Source organism: Rhinoraja longicauda, chromosome 4, assembly GCF_053455715.1.
Source record: "Rhinoraja longicauda isolate Sanriku21f chromosome 4, sRhiLon1.1, whole genome shotgun sequence".
Classification (NCBI taxonomy): Eukaryota; Metazoa; Chordata; class Chondrichthyes; order Rajiformes; family Arhynchobatidae; genus Rhinoraja; species Rhinoraja longicauda.
The window spans coordinates 23,420,950-23,444,249 of NC_135956.1; the positions used below are offsets into that span (position 1 = coordinate 23,420,950).

A 23,300-nucleotide genomic window follows, 5' to 3' on the forward strand; every position below is an offset into this window, starting at 1 on the left:
AAAGTCAGTTGGAAAACACTAAATCAAAAACTTCAATATTTTGTCCGCAAAGTTGAATTTTATGAGAAAATATTAGACATCTACACCACAGGCAGAAAAATTTACAGCATACTAAAAACATAAACTATGCTTGATAAATTCATATGTTTCATAAAAACTGTGTGATAAAAGTAAGCAAATTCAGTATTACCTTTATGAATCTAGATTGTGCAAATCCCATGGCATCCTTCACAATTTTGCAGAAAAACTCCCTTAAAGCATCCGAACTGCAGTGAGAAATAAGGGTAAGAAGAGAACGATCCACAACAAAATGCCTTGTTGTATTGGGAAGCATTTCTTCATTTCCGAACATCTCATATGCAGCTTCTAGCAGGGCCACCTGCTTTGCACAAGTACCTCTGAGGCAGATAAATGAAAGACTTATCAGTGCAAGTTAAAATTCTCCAAAGATTCAATCAAACAAAGCAAAAATGGAGATATTAAAATTAAGCAAGGACGTCCTTGCTATTGAGGTGGTGCAGTGTAGGTTCACGAGGTTAATTCCTGGGATGGAGGGGCTGTCAGATGAGGAGAGATTGGAAAGACTAGGCTTGGATTCACTGGAGTTTAGAAGGATGAGAGGGGATCTTATAGAGACGTATAAAATCATAAAAGGACTAGACAAGTTAGATGCAGGAAAAATGTTCAAGGTTGGGGGAGTCCACAACCAGGAGACACAGTCTAAGAATAAAGGGGATCCCATTTAAAACTGAGGTGAAAAGAAAAACTTTTTCACCCAGAGAGTTGTGAATTTGTGGAATTCTCTGCCACAGAAGGCAGTGGAGGCAAATTCACTGGATGAATTTAAAAGAGTTAGATAGAGCTCTAGGGGCTAGTGGAATCAAGGGATATGGGGAGAAGGCAGGCACAAGTTACTGATTGTAGATGATCAGCCATGATCACAATGGATGGCGGTGTTGACTCGAAGGGCCAAATGGCCTCCTTCTGCACCTATTTTCTATGTTTCTATGTAATAGACTAATAAAATATATTCAAATTATTCAGTAGGATGCCACTCTATTAGGAAACCTTAAAACTATTAAACATCAATATTTTCAATAATCGACCCATGATGAGCTCAGAATCTCATCACCACAGTCATTCAGTTTATGGAGACTCGGCAAAGATGGAAGGAAAGACTATTTATTCACAAAATGCTGGAGTAACTCAGCAGGTCAGGCAGCATCTCGGGTTAGAAGGAATGGGTGACGTTTCGGGTCGAGACCCTTCTTCAGACTGATCTGATCAGTCTGAAGAAGGGTCTCGACCCGAAACGTCACCCATTCCTTCTCTCCCGAGATGCTGCCTGACCTGCTGAGTTACTCCAGCATTTTGTGAATAAATCGATTTGTACCAGCATCTGCAGTTATTTTCGAAGGAAAGACTAACCTTGGTTGGTGTACAAAAACACAATTATCGAAGACTGGAGGGTGCTTCCCCCCCCCCCCCCAGGAAAAATAGAATTTTGTGTATTACCAGAAAAGTACAAATTTACTACTAGTTGAAAAATTGAGATATTAAAATTAAGCAAGGAGTGGAATCCAGGAGTTTCATCAGATGTAGCACTGAACCACTATCATTATGTGCAGCTGTTCATGAATACGGATTGAGTTTTAGGCGGATGGAGCAGAGTGAGGGAGGAGGAGTGGGGGGGTCAAAGGAATGAGTCTGGATTCTACAAGCAAATTGCTTCGGCACAGAATGCTCAGCTTTCTCACACTTCATCCACCGCCTCTGCTTAAATTATGAAAAACACTGCAATTGGCTTAAGAAAAATGTTCAATCTGACCACACTTTTCTTTTGACAGACTACAAGCCAAATACATTAAAAAAAAGGTCTCAAAAGTAGATGTATGTAAAGTACAGTGGTGAATATTCCATTCTGATGAAAGGCCATTGATCTAAAAGATTAACTTTGTTCCTCGTCACGAGCGTTGCCTGACCTGCAATATTATTCCAGATTTTTTTTGTTTTAATGTTTCATAACCCTAGTCCATCCGTTCAACAAATGCAATACTAAGAATCAGATCAGGTCTGAAGATCTTGTGCTGAAAAGTCAACCTTTCCATGTTCTCCAGAGATGCTGCCTGACCCTCTGAGTTACTCCAGCACTTTGTGTCTTTCTTCACTAAGAATCAGATACTCTTTTACCCGCTTGGCTACAGCTGTACAGCAGAGTACACCTATGCAGGGTGATAAAACTGACAAAAAGATGCCTGTTCATGTTTAAAAATCTAATTCCTGCACTCCTTACTTTCGATCAAACATTCTTTCCATTACTTTGCACTTCCTGATTGAACTGAAGCTGCAGACTAAGCACAAATATATTTAGTCACATATCTAAGCTCTCTCTGGCATAACAAATGTAATATGGAAGCTGTAACTATAAACTAAAAGCAAAGAGGCATCAGATTTTTTTGCAGGCACAACCTGAATGGAACAAAAATCACAAATCTTATTATTTTTTTTACATGCACACTGTTTTCAATGTGGTGTATACCGTTTTGCTATATTTTGAAAGCAGGTCTGAAATGTTTCCTCCATAACATGTCTGCTGTCACGACACAGAACAGCAGTCAGAAGTTTGAATAATAATGGACTCTGAGATAACTCCAAAGCATCCAGTAGCTGAAATATACAAGGTAAAACATCAATTGGAATAAAATAATAAACACAGCAACTTCAATACAACATTTGATAGCAAGTACATTGCAACTAACACAACTGGTAAAGATGTAAAATAAAACATGTTGTTATGCAGCCGTAGTCAGCTTGATTGAGCTTTTTGAGGAGATGATGAAGACGATTGATGAGGGTAGGGTATGGTAGATGTTATATAGATGGACCTCAGTAAAGCATACAACAATGCCCCTCATGGTAGGCTGATCCAGAAGATTAAGGCACATGGGATCCATGGTGATTTGATAGATTGATTGAGAAAGGATTTGGTAGGATATAGATTATTCGGAAATGTGGGCGGAGAAATTGCAGATTGAAATTTAACACGGACAAGTGTGAGGTGTTACACTTCGTGAGGTCAAATGTACAAGGAGAGTATACAGCAAATAGCAGGATCCTGAGGTGCATTGATGTAGAAAGGGATTTTAGAGTGTGTCTATAGATTCTTGAAAATAGCATGTAAGAATAGCATGCAGAGTTACCATCATCATTGGGGAATTGACTATAAAAATTGGCAAGTCAAGGTGCAGTTGTACAATACATTGCTTAGGTCACATTTGGAGTATTGTGTGCAGTTCTAGTTGCCGCATACAGGAGGCTTTGGAGAGGATGAAAAAGGGTTTCGCCAGGATGTTGCCTGGATTGGTGAGTGCTAGCAATAAGGAGAGGTTGGACAATTTGAGATTGTTTTCTCTGGAGCGTTGAAGGCTTAAGGGGAACCTGATAGAAAAAAAAAATTGCTGTAGGCACCGATAGGGTAAATAGTCGAGAGTCTTTTTCCCAGGATAGAAATGACAAATATTAGAGAGCATAGATTTAAGGTGAGAGGGGAAAGGTTTAAAGGAGATATGCGAGGCAAGTTTTTCCACACATAGAGTGATGGGTGTCTGGAACTGCCAAGGGAAGGTGATAGATGCAGAAACGATTGAAACGTTTAAGAGGCATTTAGACAGGCACATGAACAGATAGGGAATGGAGGGGTATAGATCATGTGCATGCAGATGGGATTAGTTTAGACTGACATCCTGGATAAAAAGGTCTGTTTTTGTGCTGTACCATGTTCTATGGTCGAATGCATTACAAAGCCAAAAAGGTTTCAATCAACTTTGGATCTGGTAAATGGATAATAAGGCAGGTTTAACAAATAGGCACAAAAAGCTGGAGTAACTCAGCGGGACAGGCAGCATCTCTGGAGAGAAGGAATGGGTACGTTTCGGGTCGGGTCTCGACCTGAAACATCACCCATTCCTTCTTTCCAGAGATTCTGCCTGTCCCGCTGAGTTACTCCAGCTTTTTGGGTCTATGGTTTAAACCAACATCTGCAGTTCCTTCTTACACAAGCTTAATAAATAACCTCGGTATGAAACTATCCCATAGGAAGAAATGATCAGAGTATAATTGTATTCAGAATACATTTTGAAAGAGATAAAGTTACGTTACATAAAATGTACATAAAGGGAATTACAATGGAAAAATAGAATGGCTGTAAATGGACTAAAGTAGATTAGCAGAAGAGACACTAATCAGCAGCAGACATTTATGGAGGTAATTCATGACGCTCAGCAAAAATATTTTCTGGTAACGAGGAGAGATTCTAAGGAAAGGTTGAATAAACTATGGCTAACCAAAGAAGAAGGCATTAAGTTTAAAGAAAACATACCAGCACAAAAATTAGTGGTACACCCCCCAGCATGCAGTGAAGGCGATGAGGTCGGAGCCGCCGGCGGAACAAAGGGTGACCTGGCAAGGATACTGTGTATACTTTGTAACTTTGTCAGCGGCTATTTGCATACCTTGGTTATGCAAGCAAGAAATTTCACTGTGACTTGTCATATGTGACAATAAAGTATTCATTCATTCAAAAATTGCGATAGATTCAGAATCCATTTATTCTAAGAAATGATGCCGTGTAATTTTATTAATGCACACAGAAGAGGAAAAAGAAAAGCAGCCTACCTTTGAATGCCAAGTACTCCAGTAATAAAAAACACAAATATATTCACTTCGCATCACATTCTAAATCCACTGGAATCATTCTTGAAACTAATAATTGTTGCCAAATAAATGAACCATTACTTCTGTTATGTAGATTCTTTCATAAACACTGCATTGCAATTGTTTCTCAAATTATCAGATTCTCCTAAACACTGAAATTATCGTTCCAATTGAGAACAAGGAAAGTGATAATTTACTTCCTCTCAATTCAATCACTTATTTATTACTCTCATTTTAGAAGAAAATATAAGCACTCCATTTATCCTGTCAAAACTGCACTTACTTTTTTGACACAGTCAATGTAGTTGTTATATTTCAATGTACCCTTTGGAAATTCATCTGATTTCATTGGAAAATGGGCAGCTACAAACTGATCAAGGGCGTTTCGAAGCAACGCAAGATTTTCCTCTGGAAGTTGAGTAAAAAATGGAAGTATAATCACAGCCTGGGTCTGCAAAAATAAAAGAAAATACATTTCAGAAAATTTGACTTAAATTCCATAGGCAAACCTCACAACTTTAATAGTGCAGTAAACTGGACAATAATTTATCATAACAGAGGAGGCTATTCTGTCCATTGGGTCTATGGTGGCTGTCAGAACATCCCCATTAATCATGGTTCCACACTTACTCTCTGGAAACCTTTTCTCTCACAAATGCCCATCAACTCCCCTTGATTCTTGCAACATCCAACAGACATTATGGGCAGTTTGCAGAAGCTAGAAAGCCTTTGGGATGTGGGAGGAAACCAGAGAACCTGGGTTAAACCCATACAGTCACAGGAAGAATAGGCAAACTCCACGGGATAGTACCCAGGGTCAGGATCAAATCTGTCACCTGATCAATGTTGAAATAAGACTAACTGACAATATTCCTTTCCACAAACAATCGTATTGAACTCAGATATAACTCTCAGCAAAAAACAATGCTGCAGGAACTCAGCAGGCCAGGCAGCAGCTGTGGGGAGAGGCAGACAGATGAAGTTTTGGATCAGGACCCTTCTTCAGAATGATGGTGGGAAAGAGGAGAACTTCTTCAAAGTAGGCATACTTTGAGGCGATTTCACAGAGGAACAGTAAAATGGAGACACTAGACACTGCAGATGCTGGAACCGTAAGCAAATAAATAAATAAACCAACAAAAGGATGGATCTTGATTTTTGGATTTACGCATAGTTTAGTTTTCCTGTAGCGCCATGTAGGAATACAACACTTTAAAAACATTTATTCAGACAAGACTATGATAGGCAGAATTTAGGGTCCAAACATAGTAGTAGGAATGATACATGATAGGAAGAATTTGAACCGATCACAGGCAAATAGGACCAGCTCAGAAAGACATCTTGGTCAGCTTGGATGAGTTGGGCAGAAGGGCCTGTTTCCATGATGAATAATTCCCTGGCTAAACAAAATTGCAGAGAGGAAACAGACTGATGGATCTATCTCCCTCAATAGATACTGGCTGGCTTGCTGAGTTCCTCCAACACTGTATTTTCCTCAAGATTTCAGCATCTGCAGTTCCTCTCAGAAAGAGCTCTTTTGCCCCTCCTATAGCTTTCAACATGTTCAGTTTCTGTAAATTAGTAATTCTTTCTACTTTCATAAATAATTCAATCCCATAACTCATTCAAAGTTAGTCTGAAATCTATCTTTTTTGTTGCCCTTCAAATTTGCGAGCAAATTCAATCATATTCAGTCTGTAAAGGTCGGGAAGTTGGAGAGAGGACGACCATTGGCTGAAAGTAAGTACCTGCTAATAGTGGTAGGAACGGCAGTTTAAAAAGAGCGCCAATAGGGCACTGTTAATCAGTCTGTGAAGGTCGGGAAGTTGGAGAGAGGACGACCGTTGGCTGAAAGTAAGTACCTGCTAATAGTGGTAGGAACGGCAGTTTAAAAAGAGCACCAATAGGGCACTGTTAATCAGTCTGTAAAGGTCGGGAAGTTGGAGAGAGGACGACCATTGGCTGAAAGTAAGTACCTGCTAATAGTGGTAGGAACGGCAGTTTAAAAAGAGCGCCAATAGGGCACTGTTAATCAGTCTGTAAAGGTCGGGAAGTTGGAGAGAGGACCACCGTTGGCTGAAAGTAAGTGAGTGGCAATTACAGTGTAATAAGTCAGTTAGAAGAGAATACGTGGATTGGTTGATCATTTAAGTGAGAAGTCTGGTAAATTGGACAATCAGGCAATTTAATTGGTGATATAAGCAAGACTTGCAAAAGGGTGCAGCCCAGTGAGAAAAGTGCCCAGTGAGAAAAATGCCCAGTGAGAAAAGTGCCCAGTGAGAAAAGTGCCCAGTGAGAAAAGTGCGAGTCTTTGGCTGCGAGTCTTCGGCGAGGAGGCTGAGGTGAGGAGGTTACAATTGTTTTAAGCCTGAACTGTTTATACACACAAAGTAATGGCGGAAAAGTTGGTGCAGTGTGTTTCCTGCAGGATGTGGGAAGATAGGGACGTCGCTGGAGCTTCTGGGAGCTACACCTGCAAGAACTGTGTCCAGGTGCAGCTCCTGAATGGACGTGTGGTGGAGTTGGAGAGGCAGTTGGATGACCTCAGGGCCATCCGGGAATGCGAGAGTTTCCTCGACAGGACCTATTGTGAGGCTGTCATGCCAAGGGTCCAGGTCGAGCGAAGGTGGGAGACTGTTTCAGGGGGGAGTGGACGTGGACTACAGGAGACCCCAGTGGCTGTGCCTATTGCAAATAGGTATACCCTCTTGGGAACTGTCGGGGCAGAAGACGTTTCCAGTCCGAGTGGCGGACCTGTTGGCAAGGATACTCGACAGGGGAGACCGAAGTCAGGAAGAGCCGTAGTGGTGGGTGACTCCATCGTCCGAGGGACGGACAGAAGATTCTGTGGCAGCAGGAGGGACTTGAGGATGGTCTGTTGCCTCCCTGGTGCCAGGGTTCAGCACATCACGGACCGCCTTCAGAACATCCTAGTGAGGGAAGGCGATCAACCTGAAGTCGTTGTGCACGTGGGCACGAATGACGTCGGGCGGAAGAGGAAGGAGGTGCTACAGCGGGCGTTTAGAGAGTTAGGAAAAAGACTGAGAAGTAGGACGTCGAAGGTGGTTATCTCTGGACTGCTACCGGTGCCTCGTGCTGGTGAGGCCAGGAATAGAGGGTATGAATTTATGGCTGAGGGGCTGGTGCAGAGAGCAGGGATTTAGATTTCTGGACCACTGGGATCTCTTCTGGGCTAGGGGTGACTTGTACAAAAGGGACGGGTTACATCTTAACAGCAGGGGGACAAACATTCTGGCAGGCAGGTTTGCTAGTGCGACACCTGTGGCTTTAAACTAAGTAGTGGGGGGGAGGGGTTAACAAATTGTGAAGATGAGGTTAAAGGGAATACAGGAGATATTGCAGAAGACTCTCGGAAGAATGGGAACAGAAGTTCTAGAGGGGAAAAGAGATTAAGGGCAGGGCCATTTGTGACCGATGTGAGAGGGGAGGTAAATACAGAAGTTAAAGTGTTGTACTTAAATGCGCGTAGTATAAAAAATAAAGTGGATGAACTTGAGGCTCAGTTAGTCATGGGCAAGTATGATGTTGTAGGGATCACTGAGACATGGCTACAAGAGGACCAGAGCTGGGAACTGAATATTCAGGGGTACACAACGTATAGAAAAGACAGACAGGTGGGCAGAGGGGGTGGGGTTGCTCTGCTGGTAAGGGATGATATTCATTCCCTTGCAAGGGGTGACATAGAATCAGGAGATGTTGAATCAGTATGGATAGAAATGAGGAATTGTAAGGGTAAAAAGACCCTAATGGGAGTTATCTATAGGCCCCCAAACAGTAGCCTCGACATAGGGTGCAAGTTGAATCAGGAGATAAAATTGGCGTGTCACAAATGTAATGCTATGGTGGTTATGGGAGATTTCAACATGCAGGTAGACTGGGAAAATCAGGTTGGAAATGGACCCCAGGAAAAAGAGTTTGTAGAGTGCCTTCGAGATGGATTCTTAGAACAGCTTGTACTGGAGCCTACCAAGGAGAAGGCAATTCTGGATTTAGTGTTGTGTAATGATCCTGATCTGATAAGGGGACTAGAGGTAAAAGAGCCATTAGGAGGCAGTGATCACAACATGATAAGTTTTACTCTGCAAATGGAAAGGCAGAAGGGAAAATCGGAAGTGTCAGTATTACAGTATAGCAAAGGGGATTACAGAGGCATGAGGCAGGAGCTGGCCAAAATTGACTGGAAGGAGGCCCTAGCAGGGAAGACGGTAGAACAGCAATGGCAGGTATTCCTGGGAATAATGCAGAGGTTGCAGGATCAATTTATCCCAAAGAGGCGGAAAGACTCTAAGGGGAGTAAGAGACACCTGTGGCTGACAAGGGAAGTCAAGGACAGCATAAAAATTAAGGAGAGGAAGTATAACATAGCAAAGAAGAGTGGAAAGACAGAGGATTGGGACTATTTTAAAGAGCAACAAAAGTTAACTAAAAAGGCAATACGGGGAGAAAAGATGAGGGTAAACTAGCCAATAATATAAAGGAGGATAGCAAAAGTTTTTTTAGGTACGTGAAGAGGAAAAAAATAGTCAAGGCAAATGTGGGTCCCTTGAAGACAAGCAGGGGAATTTATTATGGGGAACAAAGAAATGGCAGACGAGTTAAACCGTTACTTTGGATCTGTCTTCACTGAGGAAGATACACACAATCTCCCAAATGTTCTAGGGGCCGGAGAACCTAGGAAATCCACATTAGGCAGGAACTGAAGGAAATCCACATTAGGCAGGAAATGGTTTTGGGTAGACTGATAGGACTGAAGGCTGATAAATCCCCAGGGCCTGATGGTCTGCATCCCAGGGTACTTAAGGAGGTGGCTCTAGAAATAGTGGAAGCATTGGAGATCATTTTTCAATGTTCTATAAATTCAGGATCAGTTCCTGTGGATTGGAGGATAGCAAATGTTATCCCACTTTTTAAGAAAGGAGGGAGAGAGAAAACGGGTAATTATAGACCAGTTAGTCTGACATCAGTGGTGGGGAAGATGCTGGAGTCAATTATAAAAGACGAAATTGCTGAGCATTTGGATAGTAGTAACAGGATCATTCCGAGTCAGCATGGATTTACGAAGGGGAAATCATGCTTGACAAATCTACTGGAATTTTTTGAGGATGTAACGTGGAAAATTGACAGGGGAGAGTCAGTGGATGTGGTGTACCTCGACTTTCAGAAAGCCTTCGACAAGGTCCCACATAGGAGATTAGTGGGCAAAATTAGAGCACATGGTATTGGGGGTAGGGTACTGACGTGGATAGAAAATTGGTTGACAGACAGAAAGCAACGAGTGGGGATAAATGGGTCCCTTTCGGAATGGCAGGCAGTGACCAGTGGGGTACCGCAAGGTTCGGTGCTGGGACCCCAGCTATTTACGATATACATTAATGACTTAGATGAAGGGATTAAAAGTACCATTAGCAAATTTGCAGATGATACTAAGCTGGGGGGTAGTGTGAATTGTGAGGAAGATGCAATAAGGCTGCAGGGAGACTTGGACAGGTTGTGTGAGTGGGCGGATACATGGCAGATGCAGTTTAATGTAGATAAGTGTGAGGTTATTCACTTTGGAAGTAAGAATAGAAAGGCAGATTATTATCTGAATGGTGTCAAGTTAGGAAGAGGGGATGTTCAACGAGATCTGGGTGTCCTAGTGCATCAGTCACTGAAAGGAAGCATGCAGGTACAGCAGGCAGTGAAGAAAGCCAATGGAATGTTGGCCTTCATAACAAGAGGAGTTGAGTATAGGAGCAAAGAGGTCCTTCTACAGTTGTACCGGGCCCTGGTGAGACCGCACCTGGAGTACTGTGTGCAGTTTTGGTCTCCAAATTTGAGGAAGGATATTCTTGCTATTGAGGGCGTGCAGCGTAGGTTCACTAGGTTAATTCCCGGAATGGTGGGACTGTCGTATGTTGAAAGGCTGGAGCAATTAGGCTTGTATACACTGGAATTTAGAAGGATGAGGGGGGGATCTTATTGAAACATATAAGATAATTAGGGGATTGGACACATTAGAGGCAGGAAACATGTTCCCAATGTTGGGGGAGTCCAGAACAAGGGGCCACAGTTTAAGAATAAGGGGTAGGCCATTTAGAACGGAGATGAGGAAGAACTTTTTCAGTCAGAGTGGTGAAGGTGTGGAATTCTCTGCCTCAGTTCGTTGGATGCTTTCAAGAGAGAGCTGGATAGAGCTCTTAAGGATAGCGGAGTGAGGGGGTATGGGGAGAAGGCAGGAACGGGGTACTGATTGAGAGTGATCAGCCATGATCGCATTGAATGGCGGTGCTGGCTCGAAGGGCTGAATGGCCTACTCCTGCACCCATTGTCTATTGTCTATATTATAATCACAATTCCTAAATTAACTATTTACTACTCTTTCTGCACATTAACATAACCAAATGAACATCATCCACTTCACATGAACATCATCCACCTCAATCTCAGCAGCAAATCACATTGTGCATGCTTTCAGTAATTTAAATTAAGTTCATAAGTAATAGGATGTGCAAACTCCGTAGTCAGGATCAAACCTGAGTCTCTAGCACTGTAAGATACCAATTTTACCGCTATGCCACTGTGCCTGCCTTGTAAAAAAAGTTTACATTTTTAGGTGTTTGTGATGTTTCAGCTTCTCATTAACCCTGTGTGAATCTCCAAACCTTTACTTTGCTATCAGATACAATTTACTTAGCTGCCCCTCCCCCCATCCCCTACAACCACCAAAATTGAAAAACATACCTTCAAGTTTAAAGCTAACGTTGAGTCCGTTAATATCGTGGTGTAGGTTTGGAATACCAATTCAAATGCATTGTGACTGTTGCCAAAAGAGACCGAGGAATCAATCTAAAAGAAAACTCAAATTAGCAAAACTGTTTACACTAATTGAACAATTTCCAACAAAATCATTTAGAGTAGCAAATGAACAGAAACATAATGAAGCATTAATTTAAAATATATTTCATCAATATATCCGTGCATGTATTAATAGCACAAATCAGCCAGATTCAACGTAGATTTATGTATCCTGTGCTTGTATTAATAAAAGTACCTTTATGGCAGAAAAATACATTTCACAGAGACATAACCCAAATAAAATTTGCCACCATGCAGAGGAAACATTTTCAAGGCTAATCAAAACTTTTGAAAAATAATGGGATTTTAAGATGGGTCTTAAAAATGGAGATGCGATGGGGTTTAGGAAATTCAGAACATGGATTGTGGGCTCCACCTTTCCTTGATCATCTGGCTAGCTTTGATTGGTTCTTTTCACACCTTTGACTCATTTGTTCTTAGCACCTTGTCATATCTCTTTCCCACTCCCCTGACTCTCAGTCTGAAGAAGGCTCTTGACATGAAACATCACCTATTCGTTTTCTCCAAGATGCTGTCTGAACCGCTAAGTTACTCAGCATTTTATATAATTTAGTAATCCAGCATCTGCACTTTCTTGTGCCTAATAGAAAACTCTGGGTACAGATAGTGAGCCTGGAGGACATTTTCAGAGACATGGTGGAGTGCGACCTGAAGAAATGTAAACATAATTACATAAGAATTAATCGGAGAGCTTGGAACCATTGTAAAACAGAGAGAGCTGATCAGACCTTGATGCAAAAGAGCCAGAGCTTCAGATCGAGATATTTCACAGAGCATCTATATATATATCACTAAAACTCTCATCTTTGTTTTGCTATACAGTTATACCAATTAAAAGCAACAGAACACACAAAATACTTTTATAATTTGTTTGTCCCCAATGATTAATGAGCTTTACTTTTTCCATTCCTCGTCTACACAATGTCAAACACAAGATCCAATTTACATCTCTCTTGTTTCTCCTGTTAAGTTCTCCATCATGGCCTTTCCACCTTTGTTGCTTCAATCTGAAAAAAAAGCTGTCTGCCTGCACAATTCACTGGAGTCTCTCGACTTTGCAGTTCTTTTCCATTTAATTTACTAACAGAGAATGTAAACATATGGAACTACGGGTATTGGAATCTCAAATAGAATACAAAGTGCTGGAGTAACTCAGTGAGTCATGTAGCATATCTGGAAAACATTGATAGGCGATGTTTAGGGTCAGAACCCTTCTTCAATCTCATTAGGTGGCGTTTCTGGTCGGGACCCTTCTTCAGACTATGACTTCAGAATTTACCTTAGTATCATTCCAATTTATTCTTCATTGTGTCATTTCAGCAGTCATTTTTGAAGTACATAGAAGCCTTTCACTACGAATGATGCAATCATTATTGTCATCAGGTGTGAGACTTTATGAATTGTATGATTCATTTTTGGTGCATTCGCTTTTCTCTTCAAACACCCCATGTCCACTGTTTACCATTTATCCTCATTCTCTGCACCCCTGTCTCCTTTCTCTACCTTCCAGAATCTAGTTATTGTCAGATGTATAATTATATGAAGTGTCCAGTTTAACATTCTACATCTTCTCTTCATTTTCTTCTAATGTCCAAGATCATTCTTATCATTCCCCTGTACCATACGTCTCCTTTGAAGGTAGGACGTCATGCCTTAATATTTAATTTTTCTAATGCTGGTTGCATTCTATTCACGTTTATAAGGCATATACCGTGTTGACAAACAAAGCAGTGCAACACAGGAACAGATCCTTTGACCCATAAAAATATACCTGTAGCACTTTGGAAAGGAGTGTCAAGACAGCCATCTTGCTCTCAGAGCTGGATCCCTCTGACCACCAAGACTCAAGTTTTGGCCAGTTGGTAAGTACAGCGTTGACCAGGAGACTACCCTGCTTTTTTCGTACATTCTGATCCTTGAAACTCTGGTCAAGCATTCCATTGAGGACGGTGCTCACCTGTAAAATAATGAGATTATCAGGTCATAAGGTCATAAGTAATTGGAGTAGAATTTGGCCTAATGAGTCTACTCCACCATTCAATCATGGCTGATCTAACTCTCCCTCCTAATCCCATTCTCCTGCTTTCACCCCATGACCTCTGACACCTGTACTAATCAAAAATCTATCCATCTCGGCCTAAAAAATATCCACTGACTTGGCCTCTACAGCCTTCTATGGCAAAGAATTCAACAGATTCACCACCATCTGACTAAAGAAATTTCTCCTCATCTCCTTTCTAAAAGAACGTCCTGTAGAGGTCCAAGCATTGTGTAAACACTCCATTTAATAAATAACCGATACAGCTCTGTCGTTCACGCGCACATCCCCGATTTCAAATTCTAACCGCCCACACACGACAGCCTGCCCGCCCCCCCCCCCAGGACCCCGTGATTGGTTGGCCCAGATCACACCCAGTCCACGTGAGAGTTCAAGCCCGACAATAGACGGTTCTAAACCAAAATGGCTCAGCCCGCCACATGACCCCCTCCCCCAGAGCCGGAGTGATGGAGGCGGTTAGGCTGACGAGTGAGTTGGCCTGATCTCGTGTACGTGTCTCCTGTGTCCGGGATCGCAGCTGGCAGAGTTGAGGGTGGCTGCGGTCGTGACGGTGGACGCCCTCTGCAGCGGGGTTGTGCCACCTGCACTGGTTCGTCAATGTCCACGGAGACAGTCTTGTGCCTGCCGCCCATGTTGATGACAAAAGTTGTGGCGCCATGTTGTAGTACTTTGAAGGGTCCCTCGTAAGGCCTTTGCACTGGCGTACGGTGGGAATCGCGGCGAAGGAAAATGTACTGGCAGTCCTGGAGGGCAGGTGGGACGTACGTGGTGGTGAGTCCGTCGCGGGACGTTGGGACTGGAGAAAGCGTGCCCACCTTCTCACGGAGGTGCGTCAGCATGGTCGTGGGCGGTTCCTGATGTCCACGTGCCGCCGGGATGAAGTCTCCGGGACCGTAAGCGGGGCGTCGTACATCAGCACGGCCGAGGAAGTTGCCAGGTCCTCCTTTGGGGCAGTGCGTATGCCCAGCAGAACCCACGGCAACTCGTCCATGCAGTCCGGGCCCGCGAGCCGTGCCTTTAAGGATGCCTTCAGGTGACGGTGAAAACGCTCCACGAGGCCGTTTGCTTATGGGTTGTAGACCATAGTGTGGTTTAGCTTAATGCCAAGCAGCCGGGCCATTGCTGACCACAACACGGTGAACTGTGCACCTCTGTCGGAGGAGATGTCCACCTGAGGAGATGTCAGGAGGTGACCACACACCAAAGCGGGCGATCCAGTGGGCGGTGAGGGCACGTGCTCACGTCGCAGTGGAGGTATCTGAGAGCGGGACGGCTTCCGGCCATCTTGTGAATCGGTCCATGATGGTGAAAAGGTGGGTGACACCTCTGGATGGAGGCAGCGGTCCAATGATGTCGACGTAGATGTGGTTGAAACGCCAGTGTGGCAGGGCGAAATTCTGCAGTGGCTCCTTGATGTGTCGCTGAATCTTTGGGGTTTGACAGGGGATGCATGCCTTGGCCCAGCTGCCTACCTGTTTGCGCAAACCGTGCCACATGAACTTGGCTGCCATCAGTGCTGCTGTGGCCCAGATGGAAGGGTGAGCCAAACCATGAACCATGCCGAAAATCCGGTGGCGCCAGGCCGTGGGGATGATGGGTCTTGGCTGTCCGGTAGACACTTCGCAAAGGAGCGGTGTCAGCGAGCTCGAATCGCACATCCTCCAACAACAGGCTTGAGATGGCGGTGCAGTAGGCGAGCATCTCCTCACCCTCTTGCTGGGCGGCCGCCATGGCCGTGTAGTCGACACCCGGGGCCAAAGCGTGGATGGCATTGATGGCGGTGCGGGACAACGCATCTGTGACCCGGTTGCTCTTGCCTGCCAAGTGATGCTGCTGTTGGGATGACCCGGGATCAGACATTTTGGCAAAGGTAAACGTGAGTGGTTTGTGGTCAGTAAAAGCTCTGAAATCCCTGCTCTTGAGGAAGTAGCGGAAATGCCGGATGGCCAGGTAGAGCTAGAGGAGCTCCCGGTCGAGAGCGCTGTATTCAGTTCGGGGGGGGGGGGGGGGGGGGTCTCAGGTGATGACTGAAAAAAGCGAGGGGCTGCCAGCTTCCATTTATCAGTTGTTCCAACACTCTGTCCACAACTGTGCCAGATGCGTCAACCATGAAAGCTGTTGGTGCGTTGGCCCGCGGATGTACCAGCATCGTCGCCTTTGCCAGCGCCTCTTTGGCGTTGTTGAACGCGGACGTGGCTTCGTCACCCAAACGAGCTCTTTCGGCTTATTTGGCCAGGGCCTTGAACAGCGGTTGCATGATCCTGGCGACGCCTGGCACGAAACGGTGATGGAAGTTTACCATGCCGACAAACTCTTGGAGTCCCTTCACCGTAGAGGGTTTTGGAAACTTGCGAATAGCCTCAAACCTGGTTGATGTGGTGGCTGAGGAAGCTGATGGAAGGTCGTCCAAACTGACACTTGGCAAGGTTGATGGCCAGGCCATGCTCATTAAGCCGCTGGCAGAACAGCCGGAGGTGTGTGCGGTATTCCTGCTGAGAGCGGTTGGCGCCGAGGACGATGTTGAGGTAGATGAACACGAAGTCCAGCCCGCGGCCCACCGTGACCATGATCCGTTGGAAAGTTGGCCAGCGTTCTTGAGGTCGAAAGGAACTGAGCCCGATTGCGGTGATGAGAGCCGTCTTGGGGATGTCGTCCGGGTGGACCGGAATCTGATGGTAGCAGGTCGATTTTGGAAAAAAAACCTTGGTGCCGCCCAGATTGGCCATGACGTCCTGGATGTGAGGGACAGGATACTGGTCGGCTGTTGTGACGCCATTGAGATGGCGGTAGTCCCACAGGTTCTCCAGCCCCCAGATGCTTTGGGGACCATGTGAAGCCGAGATGCCCATTGGCTGTCTGAGCGGCACACTATGACCATTTCCTCCATCTAGCGGAACTTGTCTTTGGCCAGTTGGAGCTTGTCGGGGGGCAGCCTGCGTGCGCATGCATGGAGTGGCGATCCTGTGGTGGGGATATGGTGCTTCACCCCATGCTTGGGGCTGCCATTGTGAACTGGGGGGTTATGATGTTGGGGAAATCGGCCAAAATCCTGGTGTACTCGTTGTCAGAGAAGGTCACTGAGCCGAGATGTGGCGCAGTCAACTCGGTGTGGCGAAGGCGATCAACTCAAATGTCGCAGAATTGACGAGATGGATCCCGCACGCCTTGATGTTGCTGCCGTTGGCGGCGGCCAGATAAGGCCACCTCTTTCCGGAACGAGTGTCGGCCCCCGATGGGGGCAAAACACACCTCTGCTCCCATGTCCACAAGAAAACGCCGCTCCGAATGATGATCCCAGGTGCAGAGGAGGCGATGCTTCTGGCTGGCCGCAGTAGCCACTACTGGCGGCCGGCCGAGGCGTTTTCCGGAATGCGTGCATGGTGGTCGGCATCGGCGGGCCGCGGAACCCCACCTTTGGTGGTAGTATCACCACTCACCCTTGCCGGCGTTGCTCGTGGCTGGCTTCACTGCCGCGCCTTCGGTGAAGGCTGGGCCTGGCCGCTTGACCTGCTGAGGCACTACCGCCACCCGGCTGATGGCGGCACCACCCTGCTGTTTCGCCTGCCACAGCACATCCGCACGGGCTGCCAGCCTTCGGGGGTCGGTGAAAGCGTCGTCCGCGAGGAGCAGGCGAATGTCCTCAGGCATCTGCTCGAGAAAAACCTGTTCGAACAGGAAGCAGGTCTTGTCAGTCCATCAAGGCGAGCATTTCATCCATAAGCACGGACGGCTTGCAGTCGCCTAGGCCATTCATGTACAGGAGTCCTGCCCTGTCATGGCAGCTGAGACCGAAAGTGCGCATGAGGACTGTTCTGAGGCCCTCGTACTTGCCGTCGGCTGGTGGCTGGTGAAGGTAATCGATCATGCACCCGGCGGTGTCCTGGTCCATCGCACTGACCACGTAGTAGTATTTGGTGGCATCGGCGGTGATTTGGCGGATGTGGAACTGGGCTTCAGCCTGTTGAAACCACACGCGGGGCTGTGATGTCCAGGAAGCGGGCAGTTTGATCGAAACTGCGTTCTGCTGGTCTGGGTGTTGGTTGTAGACATGACATAATCCAAAATAGGCCGTTTTAGATAGTCAGGATCACCACTGTAGAGGTCCACGCGTTGTGTAATCACTCCGTTTAATAAATAATCGATACAGCTCCGTCGCTCACGAGCGCATCCCCGAGTTCAAATTCTAACGGCAATTGCTTTGTTCTCCGCCCACACACGACAGCCCGCCCCCCGGACCCCGTGATTGATCGGCCCAGATCATGCCCAGTCCACGCAAGAGTTCGAGCCCGACAAACGACGGTTCGAATCCAAAATGGCTCAGCTCGCCATAGTCCTTTAATTCTAAGACTATGATCTCTAGTCCTCGACTCTCCCACTAATGGAAACATTCTGGTCAAATCCAGAATGTGAAATGTACAAAAATCTTAGTTTTCATTAAATAATGCAAATTCGGCTTTGCACAATTCCTTCCTGTATTTCTTTGCTGTATAGTGAAAAAAAAGTAAAATTAAAGAGTTATTGAGATGCGAGTAGTAGTGAGTCATTAAATTAATCCTCTTATCATTTCATGACTTTACAAGCTTTTACTGGTGAGTTATTGCACTAGGCCACATCCCAGGTTACATGGTTACTTACCTTCAGAGAAATCTAGACAGAGCTGCCTCAAAAAGGCAACCAATACCATCAAAGGCCCACACCACCCTGGCCACGCTCTAATTTTGTTCCTACCATCAGGAAAAAGGTACAGAACCTGGAAGCCATGAGCACCAGATTCAAGAATAGCTTCTTCCCAACAACCATCAGGCTCTGAAACACTACACACCTAACCTTAACTATAAACTATGGATTGTTTTTGGGTATCCTAAGGACTTCAGTTTTTGCACTCGTATTACAGTTATCAATTTATCGAATTCTTAAGGTATCACAAAATGCTGGATGTATTTGTATGTATTGTGAACGTGGGCCATACAGCTGCTGCAAGTAAGAATTTAATTGATCTGTTGTCGGTACATAAGGCAATTAAACACTCTTGATTCCGACTTGGTTATTGGACAATGTCAAATTGTTTGTCTAGATATATATCTTATTTTAAACAAAACAATGCTTAAGGTGGCCATTTAACGCATTGAATCCTTGCCTGTGCAATCCCATCAGTCACATTCCCATTCTCCTTATTTTTATATACCCTTGAAACAAACCCAACAATTTTTCTTTGATTCCTTTTGTCATTATAGTAAGCAATTAACCTACTGACTTTTAATGAGCTCTACTTTTTCCATTCCTCGTCTGGTCTATGTTAAACGTAAGATCCAGTCTCTCTTGTTTCTCCTGTTAAGGTCTCTATCATGGCCTTTCTTTGGAATGTGGGAGGAAGGCCAGAGAAAACACAGTGCTCAGGGAAAGAACCTGCCAACTCCACATAGGCAGCACTCCAGGTTAGGATCAAATCCTGATCCCTGCAGCTGTGCTACCACACCACCTGGCATGATCAAACCTGGGTTACTGGAGTCGTGAGGTAGCAACCTTCGCCACTGAACTCCCCCTTCAAAATAAAAATACAGAAGATTGCGAGTAATAAAAGCATCCTCCACTCATATCGCCAAACATCAAATTGCCTCATCAGGCATTATGGCAGCATGGGTAAAGGAAATTGCCCCTACATAATTCACAATTCGCTATCAAAAAGCATGGGATATGGATCCAAAATCCTTCAAAATTTATGTGAAGTAAATAAATAAACTTTTTTTTTCAATTCACATGTCTTAACACATGTGTAGATGATAGATCATCGAATTAGGGTAAATTGCAATATATACTGTTTACTGGGAACCCTTACACACTCCCCCCGACTCCGAAAAGCAGGGGTTGCTTGTATATATTGTAGTATTTCACATTTAATACTGGACATCATATGCCAATTATCATACAATGTTATTATTGGACCAATGATGTTTACATAAGTATCACATAAAAAATGCTTACCATTTTAGAGTTTTCATTTGCCGATTTCATTAACAAGGCAACTGAAGAGTTAAGATTTCTGAGCAATTCAGTGTTAATGGTTTCGAGAAACAAATTGTAGAAATATTCACCATGGAAAAATCTGATGAAATTTCTCTGAGATGCCCCTGAAAGTGGCACTGAGAGTTCCACTGTGTTCAATAGCAAAGAGACCAGTTCTTCACACTACAGAATCAGGAGACAAAGTATATTTAAGTATGCTTCAGCTATAATGCCCGGCCATATTAAAAATGCCATTTAGAAATTATCTTCAAATCTAAACCAATCGTCTACAATATCAACAAATAACATTTATCTTATGCCTTTAAATCAAATAATCCTCTCAACATCCTTCACAGGTGAAATATTGAACAAAATGGAGAGGTGGCACAAAGCTTGATTAAAGTGATAAGCGATACTAGAAAATTATATCCATGTGAAGAGGCAGAATGTCAGCTGGCTGATCCTCATATGGTTGTTCAAAACCGTGTTAATTTAGTTTATTCTGTAGATGGTTAATAGAGGAAAAAAACAAGCATTGTGTAACTTGTTGAATCCAATGGCAACTCACAAAACAGAGTAGATTAACAATGTTTGAACTAACAAGTCAGCACATTAGGTATACTCAAAATACTGAAGTTGCTGGAAACAGAAAATCCTTTTGTTTCAGATTACACAGCCAGTTTGACTCATGAATTAATATACTGGTCTAAGTAAAATGTGTAGCAACCAATGGAATATTCTCTGGACTAAAATATTTTATGGAGAAAAGAAAGCAGGTCACTTTTTACCATCATCAAGTTTTTATTCATGTCACATTCACTTACCTGCACACCAAGGGAAAAAGACAGTTGTAAAAGGCCATCTGCTAGCACTTTACTGCTAACGTCTATTGAAGGCAGGGATTTCCTCTCATCTCCAGGTGCCATTCCTTTGTAGATAGCTAATAAAAGCTTTGAATTCAGTGGCACGCCATGACTCCCTGTCTGTGTTAAAGAATTGGATTTAGAACATGCAATGATGGTGGGTCTTGTATCTAGACCCGAGTGCGAAATGAAAAATTAACCAAATGATTCAGGAGTTTGGCGCACTTGCCTCATCAGTTAAGGCATTGAGTACAGTAATTGAGATGTTTTGTTACAACATACAGCATGCCAAACTCCTCCTTCACTGCCCTGTCAACCTGTGTCACCACTTCAAGGGATCTGTGTACTTGTACCCCTGGGTGGTCTCTATTCTCCAAAGCTCTCAAGGGCCCATATGGTGCATCCACTCATAATATAAAACACCCTGAAACCAGCCAAATGTGAATGACATTACAGGACATGCATGCATATGCTATCTCTCTAACCAAGTTAAAGATGTGGACACACAAGAAACTGCCAATACTGGAATCTTGAGCAAAGTACGGTGTTAGTGTAATTCAGCAGATTAGGCAGCATCTGCAGAGGAAATGGATAATGAAGAAGGGTCTGAAGTCCCATGTTCAGCTTAGACAACTGGGATGGCATGGATAGTTTGGACAGAATGGTGTGTTTCCAATGCAGTACGACTCTATGAGTGAGGAATGATAAGTTGCACTGTAAGAGCAATGGTGAGTGAACTAGAGCTCTGGGAAAAACTTCAGATCTGTAGGGTGCAAGAGTTTTTAATGTTTGCAGTCACCTTATCAAGAATGATTCAGAATGTAATAACAAACCAAATCACAGAATCTTTAATGCCAAAAGATACCCAATCCAATTGAGCTTTCAGTTTTATGTTTGAATTAATCGCATATCAGTGTCATCTTTTTTGTTGTTTATCACTGGAACTAAGAGTATTGTACTCCGAAGGCACTGCGCTAAATTGCAATGTTCAGGATTTACAGCATGAAAAGCCATACTTATGTACGTTCAATAACAAAAGCATTCTGTCCTCAACTTCTGTCGCTTGTATGGGAATTATTCAGATACAAGTAAATCACTTACAGATGAGTAACACACTTTCTATGTCAGTGATCTTGCGATATTTGAAAATTACCTGGCACTTCAACACAGAGTTGAGAAGTTCGGCCTTGTAAAGCTGTTTGCATGCTGAGAGGATGGAACTTAATTTGTCATGATCTGTCTGACTGTATAGATCCACACTGCACAGATCTTCTATACTGTAAAATATAATAAAACATCAATTAATAAAAAATAATTGCTAATTTTGAGAGCCTGAAAAAATAAAGTGATGCAAACATTCAACTATCACTTGAAGATAGAAGCAATAGTTTTAATTATTGTTTAGGTATCTTTGTTAAAAGATTATTCAGATGCAAGTTCTCATGCTGAAATTTCAATTGTTCAGACAATAATTTTGCTTTATATTTTCATTGTTTATTACAAAACAATTATCATAGTTTATTGGATTACATCTTTCGTGCAATTTCTCCATATCTCTTATTTTCCGTTTTGAAGGATATAAATGTTCCCACTGTTGATGGTCATAGAAATCTTCAAGCAATGCACCAGTTAACAACTTTTAGTCACTTGAAACGGATTTGCCCCTCTATTTCGCCTTTCAAAATATCCGGATGCTTGGAAAGCTCTTTCTTGTGAATTGAAAAGTAGTCTTTCCAGCATTAGTCACTGCGCACTGAACACTGAATAAGTGCATACTGAAGATGGTGGGAACTCCACCTGTCTTTGCCTTTCTTACTTAAACAAGGTTAAAGCCTTGAAATATCCATCTACTTGGTACTAATTCCATCCTCATCCTATGTCATGGCAAAAAGCAGAATTTCAGTTCATCACATTGGCATCTGTAATCCCTATTTGAACTACCCAGCCACGGATGAAATTTCCTGCACTTTCGTGGCTCCTTCAACCTGAACTATTCCATTACTTTCCTGGAAAGCCTCCCACCTTTGACCCTTCATTAACCTGAATGTGTCCAAAATTGTAGATCTTAAGTAAAGCCATTCTACCTCCACATGCCCCCCTGTTACCGTATCAACATTGACATACCATAACAGCATATAAAATACCCAACCTTGTGCTGTTATCCCCTCATGGTTCAGTCCCTCACCTATAATCTTCACCTTCTCTGCAACCCTTTTAGATCTTCGTGTTTTGCCAATTCCTTATCTTAGATACCTGACTAATTTTCCCGTTATTAGTAGCCATGGGTTTGGCCAACCAGGCACTCAACTTTTCTCCATCTCAAAGCCATGACCAATCTTTAGCCCTTACCTCATCTTGATCTTGTTCAATTACACTTGTCAAAATCAACTTGAGCACCATATAAATACAAATTATTTTTAAACACTTTGTATAACTTGTAAATGCAGCTGCAGGGATTCTACATCTATTTTCTTTATCACAAACATTTTCCATCTTACCTTTGCGATGTGATTCTTTTTCTCATGCCGTCTTCTAACATTTTGCAAAAAGGTGATCTTACCACAGCTTTCAAAAGCCTAACACAGGCATCAGGCAGACCTTTCATCACTTGTACATCTGCCATATTAAACCCAACACTGGGTGGATCAGCCACTACTGCTGCTATCAGTTCAAACAGACAGGAATTCAGTAAGTCTTTCTCAAGCACCTGAAGAGAAAATGGGAAGAGTAATCCAATGACAAGTTCCAAAAGTTGCATTTGAACAAGCAAAATCAGAACGAAA

General features: G+C 43.6%; 1 protein-coding gene across 1 annotated transcript in view; it reads right to left on the reverse strand.

The window, feature by feature from the left end:
• prkdc (protein kinase, DNA-activated, catalytic subunit) overlaps positions 1–23,300 on the reverse strand; it is a 185,578-nt gene that overhangs the window by 96,692 nt on the left and 65,586 nt on the right. The window contains exons 33-41 of the mRNA XM_078397370.1: positions 23,016–23,224; positions 21,671–21,794; positions 20,479–20,637; positions 19,634–19,837; positions 13,364–13,549; positions 11,458–11,562; positions 4,997–5,164; positions 2,540–2,667; positions 191–398 (exon numbers count right to left, since the gene is read on the reverse strand). Coding sequence (XP_078253496.1) covers positions 191–398; positions 2,540–2,667; positions 4,997–5,164; positions 11,458–11,562; positions 13,364–13,549; positions 19,634–19,837; positions 20,479–20,637; positions 21,671–21,794; positions 23,016–23,224 — 1,491 coding nt within the window. The remainder of the gene's footprint in view (positions 1–190; positions 399–2,539; positions 2,668–4,996; positions 5,165–11,457; positions 11,563–13,363; positions 13,550–19,633; positions 19,838–20,478; positions 20,638–21,670; positions 21,795–23,015; positions 23,225–23,300) is intronic.